Here is a 20,064-nt window from a genome sequence, read left to right on the forward strand (position 1 = left end):
TGTCGAAATAATGTTTTCTCCTGTGGGACAATCTAGAACTAGGGGTCATAGTTTAGAAACAAGAGGATGCCCATTGAAGACAGAGATGAGGATTTTCTTTTCTCTCAGAGGGTCATGAGTCTTTAGAATTCTCTTTTTCAAAAGGCAGTTGATGTAGAATATTTTTAAGGCAGGGCTAGATCAATTCTTGATTACCAAGAGGATGAATGATTATCCTGAATATGCAATAATGTAGAATTGAGGTTAAAATCAGATCAGTGGCCTACTCTTTTTCCTTTTACATATCTTCATATTCTTTTCCTGCATAGGATGCATACATATAAAAACACCCTCAATTACTATGATGTTCAAGAAAACCTTGCAAAACCCTGTAGGAAGTAAATGACTTGCTTGTGGTCCCATCTGGTCATGTGGTTGTGAAACAGAGCAGAATTTGGAACAATGTTTGTATAATCTAATTTCCTCTTAAATAGAGAACATTGTAACATTTCTGCCATATAGGTAAATACACAGCCAATGCTGGTAAAAAGAAACTGCATTGCCTTTTCCTTAGGATGTCCAAAAGTGGACAGTGTTGTGAAAAAACAAGATGAAGCATATTAACACACAACAATGCCTGTATGGTAGGATTTGCCTTTTTTTAAGTATGTAAGTTAGCTCGCTGAGCTTGAAGGTTTCTTTTCAGACATTTTGTCACCATACCAGATAACATCATCAGTGAGAATCTCTGGTGAAGTGCTGGTGGTATGTCCCGCCTCTCTATTTATAGGTCATAGAGTCATAGAGATGTAGTACCACCCTCTGCGTGAAAAAGTTGCCTCTTAGGTCTCTTTTATATCTTTCCCCTCTCACCCCAAACCTATGCCCTCCAGTTCTGGACTTCCCCACCCCAGGGAAAATACTTTGTCTATTTATCCTATCCATGCCCCTCATAATTTTGTAGTTTCTGAAGGTGGGTGATATCATTTCCAGTTTTCTTTTCAAGGGAAGGTGGATAGCATCTAAATCAATGTATTTATTGAAGGAGTTCTGGTTGGAGTGCCATGCCTCTAAGAATTTTCGTGCATGTCTTTGTTTTGCCTGTCCTAGGATGTGTGTGTTATCCAAATCAAACTGGTGTCCTTCTTTGTCTGTATGTATATTTGCCTTTTATATTTAAAATGTACAAGAAAGTTTCACATCATATTTTAAGAAATGATTGTGACAGGCTTAAAATGAAGACTTCTAATTTCTGAAGAGTTTTAAAGTGGACTTTCTGAAGTATTCAGGAGTCTAATCTATAATTAAGATATCGACCTCCCAACTGCCTCCTGCTAATAATACTTGAATGAATTCCTTGCATCCTCCAGTTGTCACTTCTCATTTCTATTTGCACCACTGCCATCCTTTGTGTCTGCAAATAAACATTCCAAAGTTAAAACATGCTCTCACTATGCAAAAATATTAAAAAGATTAATAGATGAATGGAGCTTACAAGTTCATACCATTGTACAGTCAACTGGCTGGGTATGAATTGCAGATGTTGATACCTGTAAACTATGCACACAAACATAGATATGATGAAATAACTCCAATTTTGCAAAAATGAAAGAAAAAAGATTTAGTGTGATTTATATTCGCCAATGAAAATACAAAACACAGCTTCCACATCACTTCAAACATTTTGATTCATCCAAACTATTTGAACATTAAAATCCCTGACACTTGTTACTTTGCAAAATAAAAACTAAAAGAACTGCAGATGCTATAAAACAGAAACAAAAATAGAAATTGTTGGAAAGCTCAGCAGGTCTGGCAGCATCTGTAAAGACATAACAGAGTTAATGTTTCAGGTCCGCTGACCTTTCCTCAGAACTAGTTCTGTAACAATTGCTGGAAAAGCTCAGCAGGTCTGGAGCATCTTTTTTTTTAGATTAGATTACTTACAGTGTGGAAACAGGCCCTTCGGCTCAACAAGTCCTCACTGACCCTTGAAGAGAAAACAGAGTTAATGTTTCAGACTTGCTGACCCTTCCTCAGAACTAGTTCTGTAACAATTGTTGGGAAAGCTCAGTACATCTGGCAGCATCTGTGAAGATAAATCAGAATTAATATTTCTGTGGATTTATCTTCACAGATGCTGGCATACCTACTGAGATTTTCCAGCAATTGTCACAATGCCTTGGTTACAATTTGTCCAATGGCATAACTGAGGGCTCTTGTGGCACCGTGATGGTGTCATTATTACTGGACCTGAAGTTCCAGGTTCAAGTCTCATCTGCCCCAGAGACATGCCAAAACATCTCTGGTCAAGTTGATCAAAGTATCTACAATTACTATCAGGGATTAGTAAATAACTGTGACATTTGTTATTTCCAATCACTACTCATTCTTATGCTACTTGGTGATTTTCTGAACTAACATCTTTTCTCCTTATGTCATTCTTTGTTATCAAGGTTTTAACAATTCAAAGAATCCAATCAATGTAAAACTCCTTTTGTCATACTGATCATATGCCATTTGGAAAATATCATGTAAATATTTGACTACAAGCCAAATTAAATTGTCATTAAAGTACAGAATTTAAGTATTGTTGGCAAAAAAGACATATTTAATTGAAACTTTTTGGTTTGCACTCATCACGAAAATTCACAAGAATATCAGAAAAGTGAAAAACCAGGAAATCCTTTCCATTATGAAAGGACAATGGGATCTTGATCAGATGGGCCAATGGGCTGAGAAGTGGCACATGGAGCTTAATTTAGATAAATCTGAGGTGCTTTTGGAAAGGCAAGTCAGAGAAAGACTTATACACTTAATGGTCAGGTCCTGGGGAGTGTTGCTAAATAAATAGACCTTGGAGTGCAGGTTCATAGTTCCTTGAAAATGGAGTCACAGGTTAGTGAAGAAGGTGTTTCCTTTATTGGACAGAGTATTGAGTACAGGAACTGGGAGGTCATGTTGTGGCAATGTACAGAGCATTGGTTAGGCTACTTTTGTAATATTGCGTGCAATTCTGGTCTCCCTCTTACTGGAAGGATGTTGTGAAACATGAAATAGTTCAGAAAAGATTTACAAGGATGTTGCCAGGGTTGGAGCATTTGAGCTATAGGGAGAGGCTGAATAGGCTGGGGCTGTTTTCTCTGGAGCGTCGGAGGCTGTGGGGTGACCTTATAGAAGTTTATAAAATCATGAGGGGTATGGATAAGATAAATAGATAAGGTCTTTTCCCTGGGGTCGGGGAGTCCAGAACTAGAGGGCATAGGTTTAGAGTGAGAGGGGAAAGATTTAAAAGCGACCTAAGAGGCAACTTTTTCATGCAGAGGGTGGTGCGTGTATGGAATTAGTTGCCAGAGGAAGTGATGGAGGTGGGACAATTACAACATTTAAACGGCATCTGGATGGGTATTTGAATAGGAAAGGTTTAGAGGGATATGGGCCAAGTGCTGGCAAATGGCACTAGATTAGGTTGGGATATCTGATCGTCATGGACAAGTTGGACCAAAGGCTCTGTTTCCATGCTGTACATCTCTATGAATCTATGACTCTATGAAAGTTTTCATTGGTTGGCAAATGAAATCTGTTTGTTCATAGCGTTGCTCTAGAGAATACAGAATTGAGGATGGCTGACATTTACTAGCCAGCTTTTGTTTAAATATTAATTCAGTTTGACCCTGATTGATTAGGACATTCTCCTGAGAAATGAGCTGAAGAAAGGCTGTCACCTGTTTGTTGAGTTGAAACAAGACACCATGTGTGCACATGTTCATTCTATTTGCATGAACAGGGCCCTGTGCATTAATATATGGAGTTTCCAGTACACACAAATGTACCAAATTAAGCCTGACTGATAATCCTAAATTGGTTGTCAGCATTATTCTTCACACACTCAAGGATTACTTAGCAATGAACACTGTATTGTAAGCATGGGCTAGATTGGTGCAGTCAGAACTTTACTTGTGATGAACAGCTGACAGTGTATTCTGTTTGATAATTTCACTAATGTTTGGACACATAGCCAATACATTTGGCATCGCACCAGCACTGAAATCCATATAGCAAGTTATTGATTTGTGTGATAGGTAGGACAGATTTTTGACCTGACGCAAGGATCTTGTGAACACCACCCATGTGGTTCCTTCTAGGCTAATGTAATTTAGATAGCGTACTTTTTAGGACTAACAATCTTAGAATGTTCTATGAATTTACATGATATAAAGTGAGAAGTGATTTGATCATTGTAGCTATTATTCTGCAGGATAACTTTAATCCTCCTTATTTCAACATCAAACGTGCATAGTGAAGAAATGGCTTTAGTTATACTTGTAAGATCGCTAATATTTCCAAACATATTGAGTGTTGAACTGTAGGAATGCCAACTTCTTTACTTGGCTTCGGAGACTGGGAAACTACCAGTCTTCATTATCTAGATTGGTTAGCCACTCTCAGAAATGTGTTAACATCATTTGGACATCTACAGTAAATGAGGACTTCAAACACTTATCAGAAATTTATTCCAGACATTGCCGTCTTTTGCAAAAAGCAGCTTCTAGCATCTTTATTTGTGTAACTTTGTCTTGAGTGCACTCTGCTTACCAATTGAAATGGTTCAAATCCTCATGGTTCAGCACCAATCCTTTTATCATTTTATCAAACACAATCATATCTCCTCAAAGTCAGCACTTAGCAAAATAAAAACTCACAGCTATCTCAGTGAGAAGTAACAACTGATGGCCTTAATACTTGACATCTTTCTAAAACCTGCAGGCAGTGTGGCAACCAAATTGTATTGATTCAACAAGCCAATATTTGCAAATGTGAGAACAGATCTAAGTGGTGACAATGGGTTCTAGAATATGAATTAGGAAATGAAATTGAAGGAATGTTAGCAATCTAAAAGAAAGACGTGTCTAGTGGGCCTCTTGAGGTGGGGAATAATGGTGTGATTTAAGAGATGCAAATTAGTATAAAGGAGTAGTTTCAAATAGTATAAATGATTTTATTACAATATGGAAAAGGAAAATGATTAAGTATTCAGATAAGTCTCATGGAGGAATTGAACCCAATAGATATGGGTTGAGAAGTGATAATATCAAAATAGATTATAATAAAACAACAGATTTTCTGGAGAGTCTCAAAAATACATTGTGAAGAAGTATCACTGGCTAATTCCAATTTAATATGTTGCTGGCTCCTCACCCCCTGGGTTAAAAGCCTGGTATCCCCTCCCGGATAAGATTGTGGGTCTACCTACAGCACACAATGTTCAAGAAGGCAACTCACCACTATCTTCTCAAAGGCAATTAAGGATGGATAATATTTGTTGGTCTTGTCATGTATACATGTGTACTGGGAGTGAAAAAAATAATCTGCACAAGTGACTTGGAGCAGCCAATTATAGAAAGTATACTCGGAATGATCATTGGCTTAAATATCAAGATGGAACAAGTATTTGCATAATACATGTTGATATCGAGTCAAGAGGATGATAAGAAAAGGATAATAACAATATAAGCAAACTTGAAGGATAGTCAGTGCTTAGACTAGTACCTCCCAATCTGCTAATTTTTTTCAGAAATACACAGAATTTATTATTTTAAATGCGTTTAGTCAGGAAGCTGAAAACAAATCACGTTGAGCCGGAAAGGTTTTTGGTTTAGTAATCTATTAATCAAAGATTTCCGTTTTGAAATGAACACAAAGTTACATCTGAAATTCACCATTTACTGCTTGCCTGTTATGTTTGTACCATTGTTCCCTCCACAGATGCTTTCTTAACAGTGGATATATTTACACTGCTCATTCGGGCAATGTATGGAGTGAGCCCTATACATTTCAAACCACACCTCCACATATGTACATTTAATCACTAAGGAGGCTCAGGTCCAATTATCAAAAGTCGATCCCTTGATGGGTACACAGGGTGCCGAATACGAGCGAAATGTATCAGATTTCAGAAGCAACGGGATAAAAGCGATCAGCGAATTGGAACTTTAACTCAAGTATTTGCCAATTCTCATTTCAGTGCATCCGAAAGTCTTTTACCTGCAGCTGAATTACTAACAGTTGGTGATTACTAACTTCGCTTGCTCCGAGTGCTATATTTATCAATCCTCCTGGCCATAAAAGGTCGGGACTCTGGCTTTGAAATTCCACTGACGGGAGACATTATTTTTGTACTGAACCCTGGAGCCGAGTTTGCAGCCTTCTTCCTCCCACTGCCTCCCTCGATTCAATATACGGAGCCTTATCGCCTGCATTTCACCAAAACCCCCCAAGAAACATTTGATATTTGGTAAGGGTTCGGTGTTCGTGCATCCGTTTAGCAATAGTGTGTGGTATTTCTGTGATTTAAATGTGAGTTTGATTTAGGAAAAGTGGGGTCCAGTCAACAGCTGACTTTCTGCAGTTCTAAATGTACTTTCAGCGCGGGGATATATATCAGAAACACTGTGGTAGAGACTGTTATTTGAGGTCTATAGTCTTTCAATAAGATAAATGAACATCTTTAGAAAAGGGAATGAACTCAAGAATTTTTTCACATGAAGAGAACCCAGTTGGCTGCAATTATGTCAGAATTTATTTTGAAATAGAAAATCAAATACAGGAGAATAAAATGTTTAGTGCAAAAAAAGTCAGAGCAGATAAGGCGTGTTATCTGTTAATAGTTATATTGTGATTATTGTAAGGGATTATCTGCACGATATCGGATCACTTAAAACCATTAATGGATAATTCAAATAGATGTCGTTTTATTTCATACAAAGGTTTGCATCTGTATTAAAACATTTCCAAACATGCCGCGGATTTTAAAACGTCCGTATTTCCTATAATTTATCCTTGTAATTAATGAATTATGCAAATGCAACCTTACACATTGTTGAAACATTAGCTGCGGCGTTTTTTTTTGTTTTGTTTCGGTCATTCTGGATCAGACCAGAAAAGGTCAGGAAACAGACCGGGCTGACACACAGAGTGCCCGTCCCTATATTTTCGAATGGGCACACTCCTCTCTCTTTATAGCAGCCACCCGCGCTCATTATTGTTTGATCAAGTTAATGGAACAACCTTTTTTTTGTTCTCTGTCCCTGAATGTTTCTTCATTTGTCTATGAATAGATTTGAAGATTTCGTACAGGCGATAAGTTTGGATTTTACGTGCCCAGCAATGTCCTCGTTGTCTTTACCTTTCTACCAGAAACACCACCGGCACTATGACCGCGATTATCGCAATACACAGCTATCGTCCACTATGCAAGAGTACCGCCAAGAGGAAAAGCGCAGTACTGCAACTCACTCCCACAGGTATCACTGTAGGGGTGCTATACTGCAATCCCAATGCAGTTTGTCCGCCCACGTTTCACAAAGGTTCTTCACAGCTGAAGGCAGCAGATAATGTATTTTAAAATGTGTCAATGTCTAGAGTTCGGGGGCTATTAAATGCATGATTGCCTGTTAGAATTTTATTACCAAACTACTTAAGTGTTTGTCCTGAGGTTTAAATTATATTACAAAGCTCAGAGAACTGTGGCGTTATGCGCAAAATGTTTATCAATGGTCTAAGGTGAAATTTTACAGTACATTCACTATACCTAGTAGGCAGTCCTTTAGAAAACAGTTAATTAATGCAATTATCAATTAATGAAAAATAAACTACCAGACTTGAAGTGTTGCTTAGACATACATATTGCTTCCATTCTTATGTTCAACAGCATTGGTCAGATTAGATTTTGAATTTTTGTGTTGTGATTTTTAAAAAATGTGCAGGAAATCTGAAGGAAAAATGGAAAATGTTTGAAATACTCAAGAATTTCTCAGGACTTGTAAAGCAAAGGGCAAACCAAACATTTGGGCAGATGATTCTCCATTCACTAAGATCTGGTTCTGAATAACTCCTTTTCAGATTCAGAGAACCTGTACTGTACATCTTCATTTTTATTTGTTTTGAATCTGTTTTGTGATTCTTTTTTTCTTTGGGTTTGTAATCCTGCAGTGGATTATTATGTTTAAGTTGAGATCATGGTATGCAGCTCCGAAATGCATTCGAGATTTTGTCAGTCATGAGTGACTAATGTTGTCTGGTAAAAGTAACCCAGGAATACTCTAACTATGGTCAACCCTACCTTCTCACTAGCTGTAATCCCTTGTCTGCCATGTTGACTGGATGAAAGGCTTTTGCCTGAAACGTCAATTCTCCTGCGCCTCGGATGTTGCCTGACCTGCTGTGCTTTTCCAGCACCACTTTAATCTTGACTCTAATCTCCAGCAATGCAGTCCTTACTTTTGCCTTGTTGATTGCCAGAGGGAGAAAGAAAAACACATGCAAACTGGCTCAAATCAGCAAAAACATCAAGATTTTACCTCCCTAAGGCAAACATTAAACACTTGGACAAAGAACTTTTAGGTAGGTTGAGTCAGTAGTTAGGAAGGCAAATTCAATGATGGCATGTATTTCGAGAGGACTTGAACATAAAAGCAAGAATGTACTTCTGAGGCTCTATAAGGCTCTGGAGAGGCCATATTTGGAGTATTGCGCACAGTTTTGGGTCCCATATCTCAGGAAGGATGTATTGGCCCTGGAGCGTGTTCAGAGGAGATTCATGCGAATGGTCCCAGGAATGAAAACCTTAACAAATGAGGAATGTTTGAGGACTCTGGGTCTTTACTCGATGGAGTTTAGAAGGATGAGGGGTGATATATTTGAAAGTTACAGAAAACTGAAAGGCCTGGACAGAGTGGACGTTAGGAAGATGTTTCCATTGGTAGGAGAGACCAGGATCTGAGGGCACAGCCTTAGAGTAGAGGGAAGACCTTTTAGAATGGAGATAAGAAGAAATGTTTTTAGCCAGAGAGTAGTGAATCTATGGAATTTGCTGCTCCAGAAAGCTGTGGAGGCCAGGTCATTGAGTATATTTGAGATGGAGATAGGTAGGTTCTTCATTATCAAGGGTACAGGAAGATAGTGGGAGAATGGAGTTGAAAAACCTACCAGTGATGATTTGAATGGTGGAGCAGACTCGATGGCCTGAATGGCCTAATTTCCGCTCCTATGCCTTATGGCCTTATGATCTCTCTGATAGAACTGGTGATGCACAAACGGCATTTGGCAGAAAGTATGCACCAGACTTCCCCCAACAGGGTCTGCAGTCGTGCCTGAAATAGATTAAAAACGCATGTACATGAATGCAGGGATTGTTGTAAACAGCACTATGGGGCAGATATCCATGGGACAATATGATATTATGGTGACAATGGAGATCTGGCTCCAAAAAAAACAAAGAACTGACTTTAAATAGCTCTGGATGCAAGGTATTCAGGAAACCTAGGAAATAAAAGAAAGGAAGAAGCCTGTCAATAGCGACTTAAGGAGAACCTCTTTTATTTGTTCATGGGACGTCAATGTCACAAGCCAGACCAGCATTCACTGCCCATTCCTAATTGCCCAGAGGACAGTTAAGAGTGAATTACATTACTGTGGGTCTGGAATCACATGTAGGCTAGACCAGATGGGTTTTAATGACAATTAATTGGAATTACAAGATTGTCATTAGGTCAGCTTCTTTAATTCCAGATTTTAATTGATTTCAGATGGTTTCAGTCTGTCCTGGTGAAATTCGAACTTAAGACCCTCACAACATTAGCGTTGGGCTCAGGATTACTCGTCCACCAAATGTTACCACTACATGATTGCCTTGAGAGAGAGGATATCCAAGAGGGATCAGGAACACAATTTACTTAGCTCGCACTCAGGAATAATAGAGATACCATAACACTACAGGATGCATTCTGTAGGCCACAAATTAATGGCAAAGATTTACATGAAAACACTTAGCAAGGAAATTTTAATGAGTTACAAAATGAGGAACTGGCAAGATGATGATGCATCAGTGATGTCACAGGACAAATAATCCAAAGTCTCAAAATAATGTCTCGGAGATATGGACTGAGGATATTGTTTCAAACCCCACCATTGCAGGTGGGAATTAAAATTTAACTTACAAATCTGGAAGATAAAGCTGGTTTCAGTAATGGTGACCATGACAACTAACATTGATTGTTGTAAAGACAATTATTTGGTGTTCTCATGCCCTTAGATAAAGGAAATTTACCATCCTTGAGTCTAGTCTACATGTAGACCCACATTAAGATTGACTCTTGACTGCAGTTTGAAAGGCTTAACAAGCTGCTCAGTTTAAGGGCAAGTGGAGATAGTCAATACACGCTGGCCTGTCTTGTATGTCACCATGCCATTAAAATGGAACTTTAATTTTCCAAATATAATGTTGACTTGGGATAGTATCAGTATGACTATAAGACTGTGAGAAACAGGAAAAGGAGTAGGCTATTTGACCCCTTGAGTCTGGCAGACCATGGCTGATCATTGCTGATCTAATACTCCTCACTTTATTGCCTTTTCCCTCTAATCCTTAAAGGGCAAAGAAGATAATGTATTTGAAAGTGTGTTCAGGAAAACTTTCTAGATTACTATGTTTCTAGCTCACCTGCAAGGGAGAAATTGCTGGATTTAGTTCTGGGGAATAAAATCATTGAAGTGAATCAGGAGGGAAACATTTTGGGGAAGGTGGTTGTTATATCAAAAGCTTTAGATATTAGATATGGAAGAATTCAGAGTACATCTAATTAATTGGGTGAGGGTCAGTTACATAAAAGGGGATGTAAACATTTTGCATGGCACATAAATACTAAAAGATATGTAAAAGAAGCAGTCAGATAGATTAGGAGTAAAAAGGAGATTTGTATATGGCTGAGCTACTAAATGAGTACCTTGCATTTGCCTTTAAAAAGAAAAAAGATGTTGTCAATATCATAGTCAAAGAAGAAGCAATTGAAATATGAATGGGCTAAAACTGGGTAAAGAGATATTCATAAGGCCGGCTATACTTAAAGATAATAGGCTGAATCTTACTCGAAATCACCTAAGTATCAATTTTAGTCAGTTTCAGGGATGGTTTATTTCTACAGGCCCTAGTGAGTTTTCATGTTCAATCTTGCCAAACTTTCCACATTACCAATGCACTATTCCCCAGTGACTTCTTGTTCATTAGTTTCTCCCATTTATCACAATTGGAAGTATTGGCCACAGCTAAGAACCTCTTGGGATTGCTGGTACCAGCAGTATCTTTAAGGCCTAACTGTACACCCATCTCACTGTTCAACATGTAGAAAATGAAAGTTATGCTTTTAATGGCAGGCAGCTCCTTGCTGCCCATCTCAATCGATTCTTCTAATTTTCTCACCAATGCCCAAGTCATTTAGGAGCTGGGAAGATTCTGCCTCAATTAGTCCCAGGACCAGACCATATGCACCTATAGATGTTGAGGAAAGTAACAGTCAAAATTGTGAAAGCACCACCTGGAGTTATTCCATCCTCCTTTAGGGTGGTGCAAAGGGCCTGGAGGATTGCAAATGTCGTCTTCTTGTTCAAAAATGCATGAAGATTAACTCAGGAACTAAAGGCCAGTTAGTTCAGCCTCAGTGGGGGAAAGGTTTTAAAGATAATAATCCAGGACAAAATTAACATTCACTTGAACAAATGTGAACTAATTAAGGAAAACCAATATGAATTTATTAAAGGAAAATTTTGATTAAGTAACATGGTTGAGGTTTATGATGGGAGGATTCATGAGAGTAATGCTGTTGTTGTGGTGAGCATAGACTTCCAAAGAATGATATGCTCTAACTTTTTTTTTCTGCTGACTTTAGAGCATATCTATCACATAATTACAGCAATTTGTCAACATGTTCAAGTCCTTCAAATGCTGAGTCTCTTGATATTATCATGGTGCATCTTCTGCAGAAAGGGGTAACTGACAACAACCTCTTCTGCATTTAACTATGTGGCAACTTCCTGTGATTACGTATATGTGGTTACATCCAGAAATCAGTAAGTTATTGCCTGTTTAATTAATTTTAGTCTTTCACATGATATGGACATTGCTGGCTAGGCCCACATTTCTTGCTAATCACCAATTGCCTTTAAGAAGATGGTGGTGAGCTGCCCCTTTGAACCTTTGCAGTCAGATGGTGCAGGTACACTCACAGTTCAGTTTGGAAGGGAGTTCCTAGATTTTAACCCCAGGATACTGAAGAAGTGTTATATAATTCCAAAAGGATGGTGTATGACTTGGCAGAGATCTTGTTTAGGTGGTAAACATCACAGGTTTTCAAGACAGAATGTCTTGATAAGTTGTTACATTGTAGCCTGTACATGGCACACGTTCTGCCACTGTTTTTCAGGAGTGGAAAAAATGAATGTTTAAGATGATGGGGTACCAATCTAGTGGATTGTTTTGCCCTGCAAAAGTTGTCAAACTTTTTCAGTATTGTCGGAGTTGTACACATCCATCTGTTTGCCTCAGAATTCTCATCCTCTGACCTGCTCTTGTAGCCACTGTGTTTTCATATGGTGAGTCTAGTTCAGTTTCTGGGGTACCAATCTAGTGGATTGTTTTGCCCTGCAAAAGTTGTCAAACTTTGAGTATTGTCGGAGTTGTATACATCCATCTGTTTGCCTCAGAATTCTCATCCTCTGACCTGCTCTTGTAGCCACTGTGTTTTCATATGGTGAGTCTAGTTCAGTTTCTAGTCAATGGTAACTGCAGACTATTAATTCTGAGGGATTGTAATATTGATTTATGCCATTGAGTATTGAAATGAGATTGTTGGAATCTCTGTCCTGTTGGAGATGGTTATTACCTGGCACTTTGTGGTGTGAATGTTGTTTACTACTTATCAACCTATGGCTGAATATTGTCTAGTTCTTGCTACATATCATCTTTAGTAACAGTGAGTGCTCTGTATCCTGATGTTGTTTCTACAGCAATGTCTCGGTCATTGCTTAAGTATGAATAATATCAATAATTCTTTTTGCTTTAAACAAAATTTCCTGAAAATTCCAATGTTTGTCTATGTCGACCACTTTGAATGGCCAGGCAAACAAAGTCATAACTGTACCAAATTCCAGTTAGTTTAGATAATAGAATTAATGATTCAATTATGTGCAGTGCAAGAATAATATTATGAACTCTTACTTCTGGAATAGATCTTGACTTTTGAAGAATGCAAATTAAGAATCCTTATAAACCCACTTCCATAATTTGCTGTTTATTAATTTTGCTCCTGATATTTGAAGTTCCATGTGGTAGCTCCAGGTTGTAAAATTACCTTTCAGATATAAAAACAGTGTTGTCAAAATCCGACTCTGATATGCAAATACCATTGCTTTGATAATAGATACACTTAATTTGTTACCAATGTTCTGCAACGCAACTTCCACCTTCTTGAATCTAGAGTTAACAATTTTGAATGAAGAATTATGTAATGGTCACAATCAAGTTGTCTCCTATTAACATAAAGGATTTGCACAGCTCTTTCACAATAAAAATGAACTTGGGTTAGAAATTACATTGGAGCTGTGCCTATTAATTGTCACAGTATCACAGAAATCACATTTATATGTGTTGATGGACTTTCTGAGAATTTAAATGGCAGAGCATGAGCTGCTCTGAGGAAATTTCTGGCTTAGAACAGAGATGGAACAATTTTTTATAAATCTGTGCTGCCAGCAAGAAGGCTTGTCATCCAGGAGTACGTGTCAGGAACATGGGTACATACTGTCCAGAATGTTGGTTGGCTGAATTTCAAGATCATTCAAGTGAATACCTAATATGCTTTGCTGGTGAGCATGGATTCCTACTGCCATCGAGGCTCTAATCGCAATCTTTCAAACCTCCCTGGATATGGGAGTGATGCCAGATGATTGGAGGACTGTAAATGTTACACCTAGTTTTAATGTGGGAGAAAGAGTGAGAAAACAGGGAACTATCAAGCAGTCAGCATAACATCAACAGTGGAAAAGATCTCCGCTAATAATCCAAGACAATTGCTATTTGGAAGAACGTAGATTCATGAGTAACAGTAACCATGGGTTTCTCAAAGAAAATTGTGAATTATTAATTGATTTCATCAAGTTCTTTGAAACAACAGAGAAGGTTGATCAAGATTTTATAATTGATGATGTAGATATGAATTTTAAGGTGTTCCATGATGTATGAAATTATAGACTTGCCAGTGAAATGAAAGCTCATTAGATTAAAGCAATAATTGAAGCATGAATGCAAATTCTGTCAAAAGACAGAAACCAGAGAGTGATGCTGAAACAATTTTTTGACTTCATATATGTTGATATTCTCCAGGGGTTTGTTTCACTTTTTGATGCATGTCCGAGGTCATTGAGTCGTACAACACAGAAACAGACCCTTCGGACAAATACGTCTATGCTGACCAGATTTCCTAAATTAATCTAATCCATTTGCTAGCATTTGGCCTATATCTTTCTAAATCCTTCTAATTCATGTACCTATTCAGATACTTTTTTAATTGGTGTAATTGTACCAGCTTTGGAGATAGGGGACAGCAGATGCTGGAAAGGCACAGATGATAAAATATGGAGCTGTAAGAAATATAGCAGATCAAGCAGCATCAGAAGAGCAGGAGAGTCAACACTTCAGACAGGATCTTTCATCAGGATGAAAGGTTCTGCCTGAAACGTCGACTCTCCTGCTTTTTTGGCAATGCTTGATCTGCTGTGCTTTCTCCAGCTGCACATTTTATTGGCTCTACCAGCCTCTACCACTTCCTCCGTTTCTGCCCAGGACTTGGTATACAGGGAATGGTTTCAAAATTTGCAGAACATGCAAAGCTTTAAAATGTAGTGAACAGGTGGATAAACGAGGATAGTAGCAGGTTTTAGGAAGACATGGGTCAACGAACAAATATTTGACAAGAAATTTAATGCAGAGAACTGTGAACTAATGTATCTTGGGGAAAAAATAAGGAGCAAAGTATAAACAAAATGATAAAAATATTACAGGTCATGGAGCTGTGCAACCACAAATATTTGACTATGGAAGATAAATTAATAATGTTGTCAAAAAGGTGGCATGGTGGCTCGGTGGTTAGCACTGCTGCTTCACAACGACCAGGACCTTGAGTTCGATTCTAGCCCCGGGCAACTGTCTGTGTGGAGTTTGAACATTCTCCCTGTTTCTGTATGGGTTTCCTCCCACAATCTACAAATGTGTAGGTTAGGTGAATTGGCCATGCTAAATTGCCCATAGAATTCAGGAATGTGGGGGTTAGGGGTAAATGTGGAGTAATAGGGTAGGGAAATGTGTCTGGGTGAGTTAGTCTTTGGATTTTAGAGTACTGAGTGTGGAAACAGGCCCTTTGGCCCAACAAGTCCACACCGACCCTCCGAAAAGCAACCCACCCAGACCCAGACCCATTCCCCTACATTTACCCCTTCACCTAACACTACAGGCGACTTAGCATGGCCAATTCACCTAACCTGTGCATTTTTGGACTGTGGGAGGAAACCAGAGCACCTGGAGGAAACCCACGCTCGGGGAGAATGTGCAAACTCCACACAGATAGTTGCCTGAGGTGGGAATTGAACCCGGGTCTCTGGCGCTGAGGCAGCAGTGCTAACCACTGTGCCGCCCAGGGTTGGTGTGGACTTGTTGGACCAAAGGGCCTGTTTCCCCACTGTAGGAATTCCATGATCCAGAGAGGTTATGGTAAATCTGGTTGGATCTCAGCTAGAATATTGTGTCAAATTGTGAGCAGCACATTTTAGAATGGATACCAAGGACAGAGACACAGGTCAGATGCGACCTACCAGAATGATACCAACCATCAGGGATTTCAATCATGTGGAGAGACTAGAGATACTGAGATGGTTCCCTTCCAGCAATGAAGGCTATAGAGAGACTTAATAAAAAGGTATTCAAAATTGAGGGGTTTTGATAGAGTAGCTAAAGTGAAACTGATTCCTCTGGCAGGGAGATCAGTAACCATAGGATAAGCATGTACAATGTGGCATGATGGCTCGGTGGTTAGCACTGCTACCTCAATGCCAGGGATCCGGCTTTGATTCCAGCCTCTGGTGATTGTGCAAACTCCACACAATCTCCCTGTGTCTGAGTGGATTTTTGCCGAGTGTTGCAATTTCGTCCCACAGTTCAAAGACACGCAATTTAGGTAGATTGACCAAGCTAAATTGTCTGCAGGCTAGATAGATTAGTCATAGAAATGCAGGATTACAGGGATAGAGTAGGGGGTTGGGGCTGCATCAGGGTGGAATGCTGTTAAGAATGCAGATTCAACAGGCCAAATGATCTCTTTCTGCACTGTAGGGATGCTATGTAAATTAATTGGCAAAGCAAATCCAGGGTGGAGATGAGGAACAACAGTTTTATTCAGTAAGTTGTGATGGGGAATGCATTGCCAAAAAGTTATGTAGGTAATTGAAACATTATGTAGTTGACAAATTTGATGTACGTTTAGAAAAGGAAATATTTGCAGGATTCGGTGAAAAGAGCAGGTGTTGAAGAGCAGGCTTCAGCTTCCTTCTGTGCTGGATAATTCTGATTGTTCTAATAAAGTTGATCATATTCTAATTTTGTTGTTGATACAGACTGCAGCTATTATACTTAAGAACATAAAAATACAACTGTCAATATTTGGATTTTTACATTTAATTTTCAGGAATTAAGTCTCAACATTAGAAGCAACTTATTTTTTATATGTTTACAATTTAAAACTCAATTATGAAGGATATGGAATAATACTCAAACATAATTGCATTATATAAAATATTTGTGTCAGTCACACCTCCTTTCATCAGGACTGAAATGGCAGGTTTGTGGTAATATCACTACTAGTAATGCAGAATCTTGGGTTAATGTTCTGGGGTCATGGATTTGAATCCCACCATGGCAGATGGTGAAATTTGAGTTCAACAAAATGGTGACTATTCAACCAACTTTCGAAAAAGCATCAGATTTACTGATGACTTTTAGAGAATGAAATCTTCCATCCGTACCTGGTTGAATCTACATGTGACTGTACACCCACAGCAATGTGGTTGATTGTTATCTTCTCTCTGGGAAGTGAGAGAAAGGCAAAATATTGACTTAGTCCTCCAGGGTCACATCCCATGAATACATTAAAATACTATGTTATCATGTGTGCTTGCAAACATTTGCAGAAAATAAATTTCATTTGGTTTCCTGGGAAAATGCAGGAGAAAATCAATGAACGTTATGCTAAAAATCATATCTTGGTGCACTTTGTCAACTGATTCATAATTAATTCCTGTTTACATACATACATTTGAAACTTGCTGTGTTCCACTTCAAGTCCCATTAATGGACAGTGGTAGCAGAACTATCTGGTGGTAATAAAATAAGGATAGCATACATAACTTTAAAATGGGAATTAGCCAAAGTCTAATATTTCAAAGATCTTACTGAAAGCTACATTTGATCTTGATTCAAGATAAGAAATGTTATGAAAAATTGATGTGTATCCTTGGGAGAGTTAGAATGTGCATTTAATGATCTCACATGACCAGTTCCAGTGCCTAAAGGATTATTTTATCACCAATCAAGATATCTGCTGACTAATCTCACTTTGAAGTCTTTGGCAATGACCCAACTGCCATTTACTTTGGTGGTGTGCTGTCGCTGGATCTAATACCACATCCAAAATATCAATGGGAAATGTGTTTTACTTTTGATTTATAATTGAAGAGATTCTGTATTGATGTACAATTAGAGGAACGGCAGCTTATACATTAAATGAATTAATCTTTTTATTAAGAAATGAGGCAGAAATTTCATTGAAGCAAATTCTTATAGGCCATAACTGCTGTCATTAAAAATTAGGTGTATTTAGGGCTGTAAACTCTGGTTGGACATATGATGGGAGACCTCCCACTTTCAAATGCCTATCCTGAGACATTTGTTCCTGGTTTTCCAATGTACATAATAACAAATCTCCATATTTTGAAGCATTTTAAGTGTGTCCCAATTTTGACCTTTGAAAGTGTGATCACTCAACTGTTGTTGACTTTCAAATGTGGACAGATCAGACTCTACGACAATAAATGGTAATTTAAATAAATGTTATTTATTGAAAAAAACAAAATTCAAGGAGAGCTTTTCATAAAATAATATGTATCAGCTGATCAACACAGCTCCAGCTATTATATCAAATGTAACTTGCATTACTTCCTGTGATGATTTATAGAAAACTCTATTTGTTATATTAAACTGCATGTTCTACAATGCAATGTTAGAGCAGTTAATAAAATTTGCATATTTGTAAATAATGTTTTGAAACAAGTATTTTTTTTTCTGATTCTTCAATTTTCTTTCCTCCTTTCTTGAATTTGATGGCTTGTACTGGATAACAGGCCAGAAGGTGACCATTCCTTTTGTGATCCAAGGAGATCAGGTCCATCTCAAGAGGCACGGTGGGACAGTGGTTAGCACTGCTGCCTCACAGCACCAGAGACCCGGGTTCAATTCCCACCTCAGGCAACTGACTGTTTGCACATTCTCAGTGTCTGTGTGGGTTTCCCCCCCCCCACAGTCCAAAGATGTGCAGGTCAGGTGAATTGGCCATGCTAAATTGCCCATAGTGTTAGGTAAGGGGTAACTGTTGGGGTATGGGTGGGTTGCGCTTCGGCGGGTCGGTGTGGACTTGTTGGGCCTAAGGGCCTGTTTCCACACTAAGTAATCTAATCAAATCAAGCAATCCAGATATTGTGTCAGCTAACATTGGCTTCAAGCACAGGCCACAAAAGAAAGGTTAATGGGTGATTTAAAGGTTAGAGGAGTGATGGAGGAAAGAAAGCCCATTTTCACACAAACATTCGGAGAAATGTGGAACTCTCCATAAAAATCTCCTCAGATGGATTGTAGAGCAATTGGGGTTTTCAAGACGGAAGTGAAGATTTTACTGGTTAGGGATACCAACAGATAGTTAAACATTGGAAATTTGAAGAGGTGATTAAAGTAGGGAAGAGGAAATTATCTGTAAATGTTTTGTATGTATGGACTTGCAGAAGTCAAAGTTATTTATAAAAAGATTTGAAGCTAATGGAATTGAAGACAAATCACTGGTATTACAAAGTAATCTGTGCTTGAGCCTCAAACATGCTCCCTATTTAATGTAGGCAGGCAGGAGGCTGGAAGAACACAGCAAGCCAGGTAACATCAGGAAGTGGAGGTCAACATATTGGGCGTAATCCTTATTTATTTAAAACTCAAGAACAACTAATATCCAAGTTCTGATGATGCAAAGATATATTTGGCAGTTTGAAGCTATGTAAATGGAAGCATGAAATTATAGAGAAGAATCCTAAGGACAAGCCAGAGAACTATAGACCAGTGAGCCTGACGTTGGTGGTGGGCAAGTTGTTGGAGGGAATCCTGAGGGATAGGATATACATGCATTTGGAAAGGCAAGGACTGATTAGGGATAGTCAACATGGCTTTGTCCAGGGGAAATCATTTCTCACAAACTTGATTGAGTTTTTGAAGAGGTAACAAAGAATTGATGAGGGCAGAGCAGTAGATGTGATCTATATGGACTTCAGTAAGGCATTCGACAAGGTTCACCATGGGAGACTGATTAGCAAGGTTAGATCTCACGAATAGAGGGAGAACTAGCCATTTGGATACAGAACTGGCTCAAAGGTAGAAGACAGAGGGTTGTTTTTCAGACTGGAGGCCTGTGACCAGTGGAGTGCTACAAGAATCGGTGTTGGTTCCTCTACTTTGTCATTTACATAAATTATTTGGATGTAAGCATAAGAAATACAGTTAGTAAGTTTGCAGCTGACGCCAAAATTGGAGGTGTAGTGGACAGCAAAGAAGATTACCTCAGATTACAACAGGATCTTGACCAGATGGGCCAATGGGCCGAGAAGTGGCAGATGGAGTTTAATTCAGCTAAATGCAAGGTGCTGCATTTTGGAAAAGCAAATCTTAGTAGGACTTATACATTTAATGGTCAGGTCCCAGAGAATTCTACTGAACAAAGACCTTGGAGTGCAGGTTCATAGTGGAGTCACAGGTAGATAGGGTAGTGAAGAAGGCATTTGTTATGCTTTCTTTTATTGGTTACAGCATTGAGTACAGGAGGAGTTGAGAGATCATGTTGCGGCTATACAGGACATTGGTTAAGCCACTATTGGAATATTGTGTGCAATTCT

At 38.6% G+C, this 20,064-nt stretch overlaps 1 protein-coding gene and 1 long non-coding RNA gene across 11 annotated transcripts in view; one reads left to right on the plus strand and one right to left on the minus strand.

Annotated features, from left to right (window-relative positions):
- Nucleotides 1-1,314: 1,314 nt before the first annotated feature.
- Nucleotides 1,315-20,064, minus strand: part of LOC122549041 — a 27,167-nt gene continuing 8,417 nt past the window's right edge. The window contains exons 2-3 of the long non-coding RNA XR_006311388.1: nucleotides 1,475-1,536; nucleotides 1,315-1,393 (exon numbers count right to left, since the gene is read on the minus strand). This is a non-coding gene — a long non-coding RNA (uncharacterized LOC122549041). The remainder of the gene's footprint in view (nucleotides 1,394-1,474; nucleotides 1,537-20,064) is intronic.
- Nucleotides 5,987-20,064, plus strand: part of myom1b (myomesin 1b) — a 160,050-nt gene continuing 145,972 nt past the window's right edge. For 3 of the 10 annotated variants that reach the window (XM_043688208.1, XM_043688207.1, XM_043688209.1), the window contains exons 1-2: nucleotides 5,988-6,274; nucleotides 7,098-7,283. In XM_043688208.1, coding sequence (XP_043544143.1) covers nucleotides 7,147-7,283 — 137 coding nt within the window. In that variant the 5' untranslated portion in view covers nucleotides 5,988-6,274; nucleotides 7,098-7,146. Of the gene's footprint in view, nucleotides 6,275-7,097; nucleotides 7,284-20,064 lie in introns of all 10 variants that reach the window. The other 7 variants (XM_043688205.1, XM_043688206.1, XM_043688211.1 and 4 more) reach the window with 5 other exon arrangements.

This window comes from Chiloscyllium plagiosum, chromosome 4 (assembly GCF_004010195.1).
Source record: "Chiloscyllium plagiosum isolate BGI_BamShark_2017 chromosome 4, ASM401019v2, whole genome shotgun sequence".
In the NCBI taxonomy this organism is placed as follows: Eukaryota; Metazoa; Chordata; class Chondrichthyes; order Orectolobiformes; family Hemiscylliidae; genus Chiloscyllium; species Chiloscyllium plagiosum.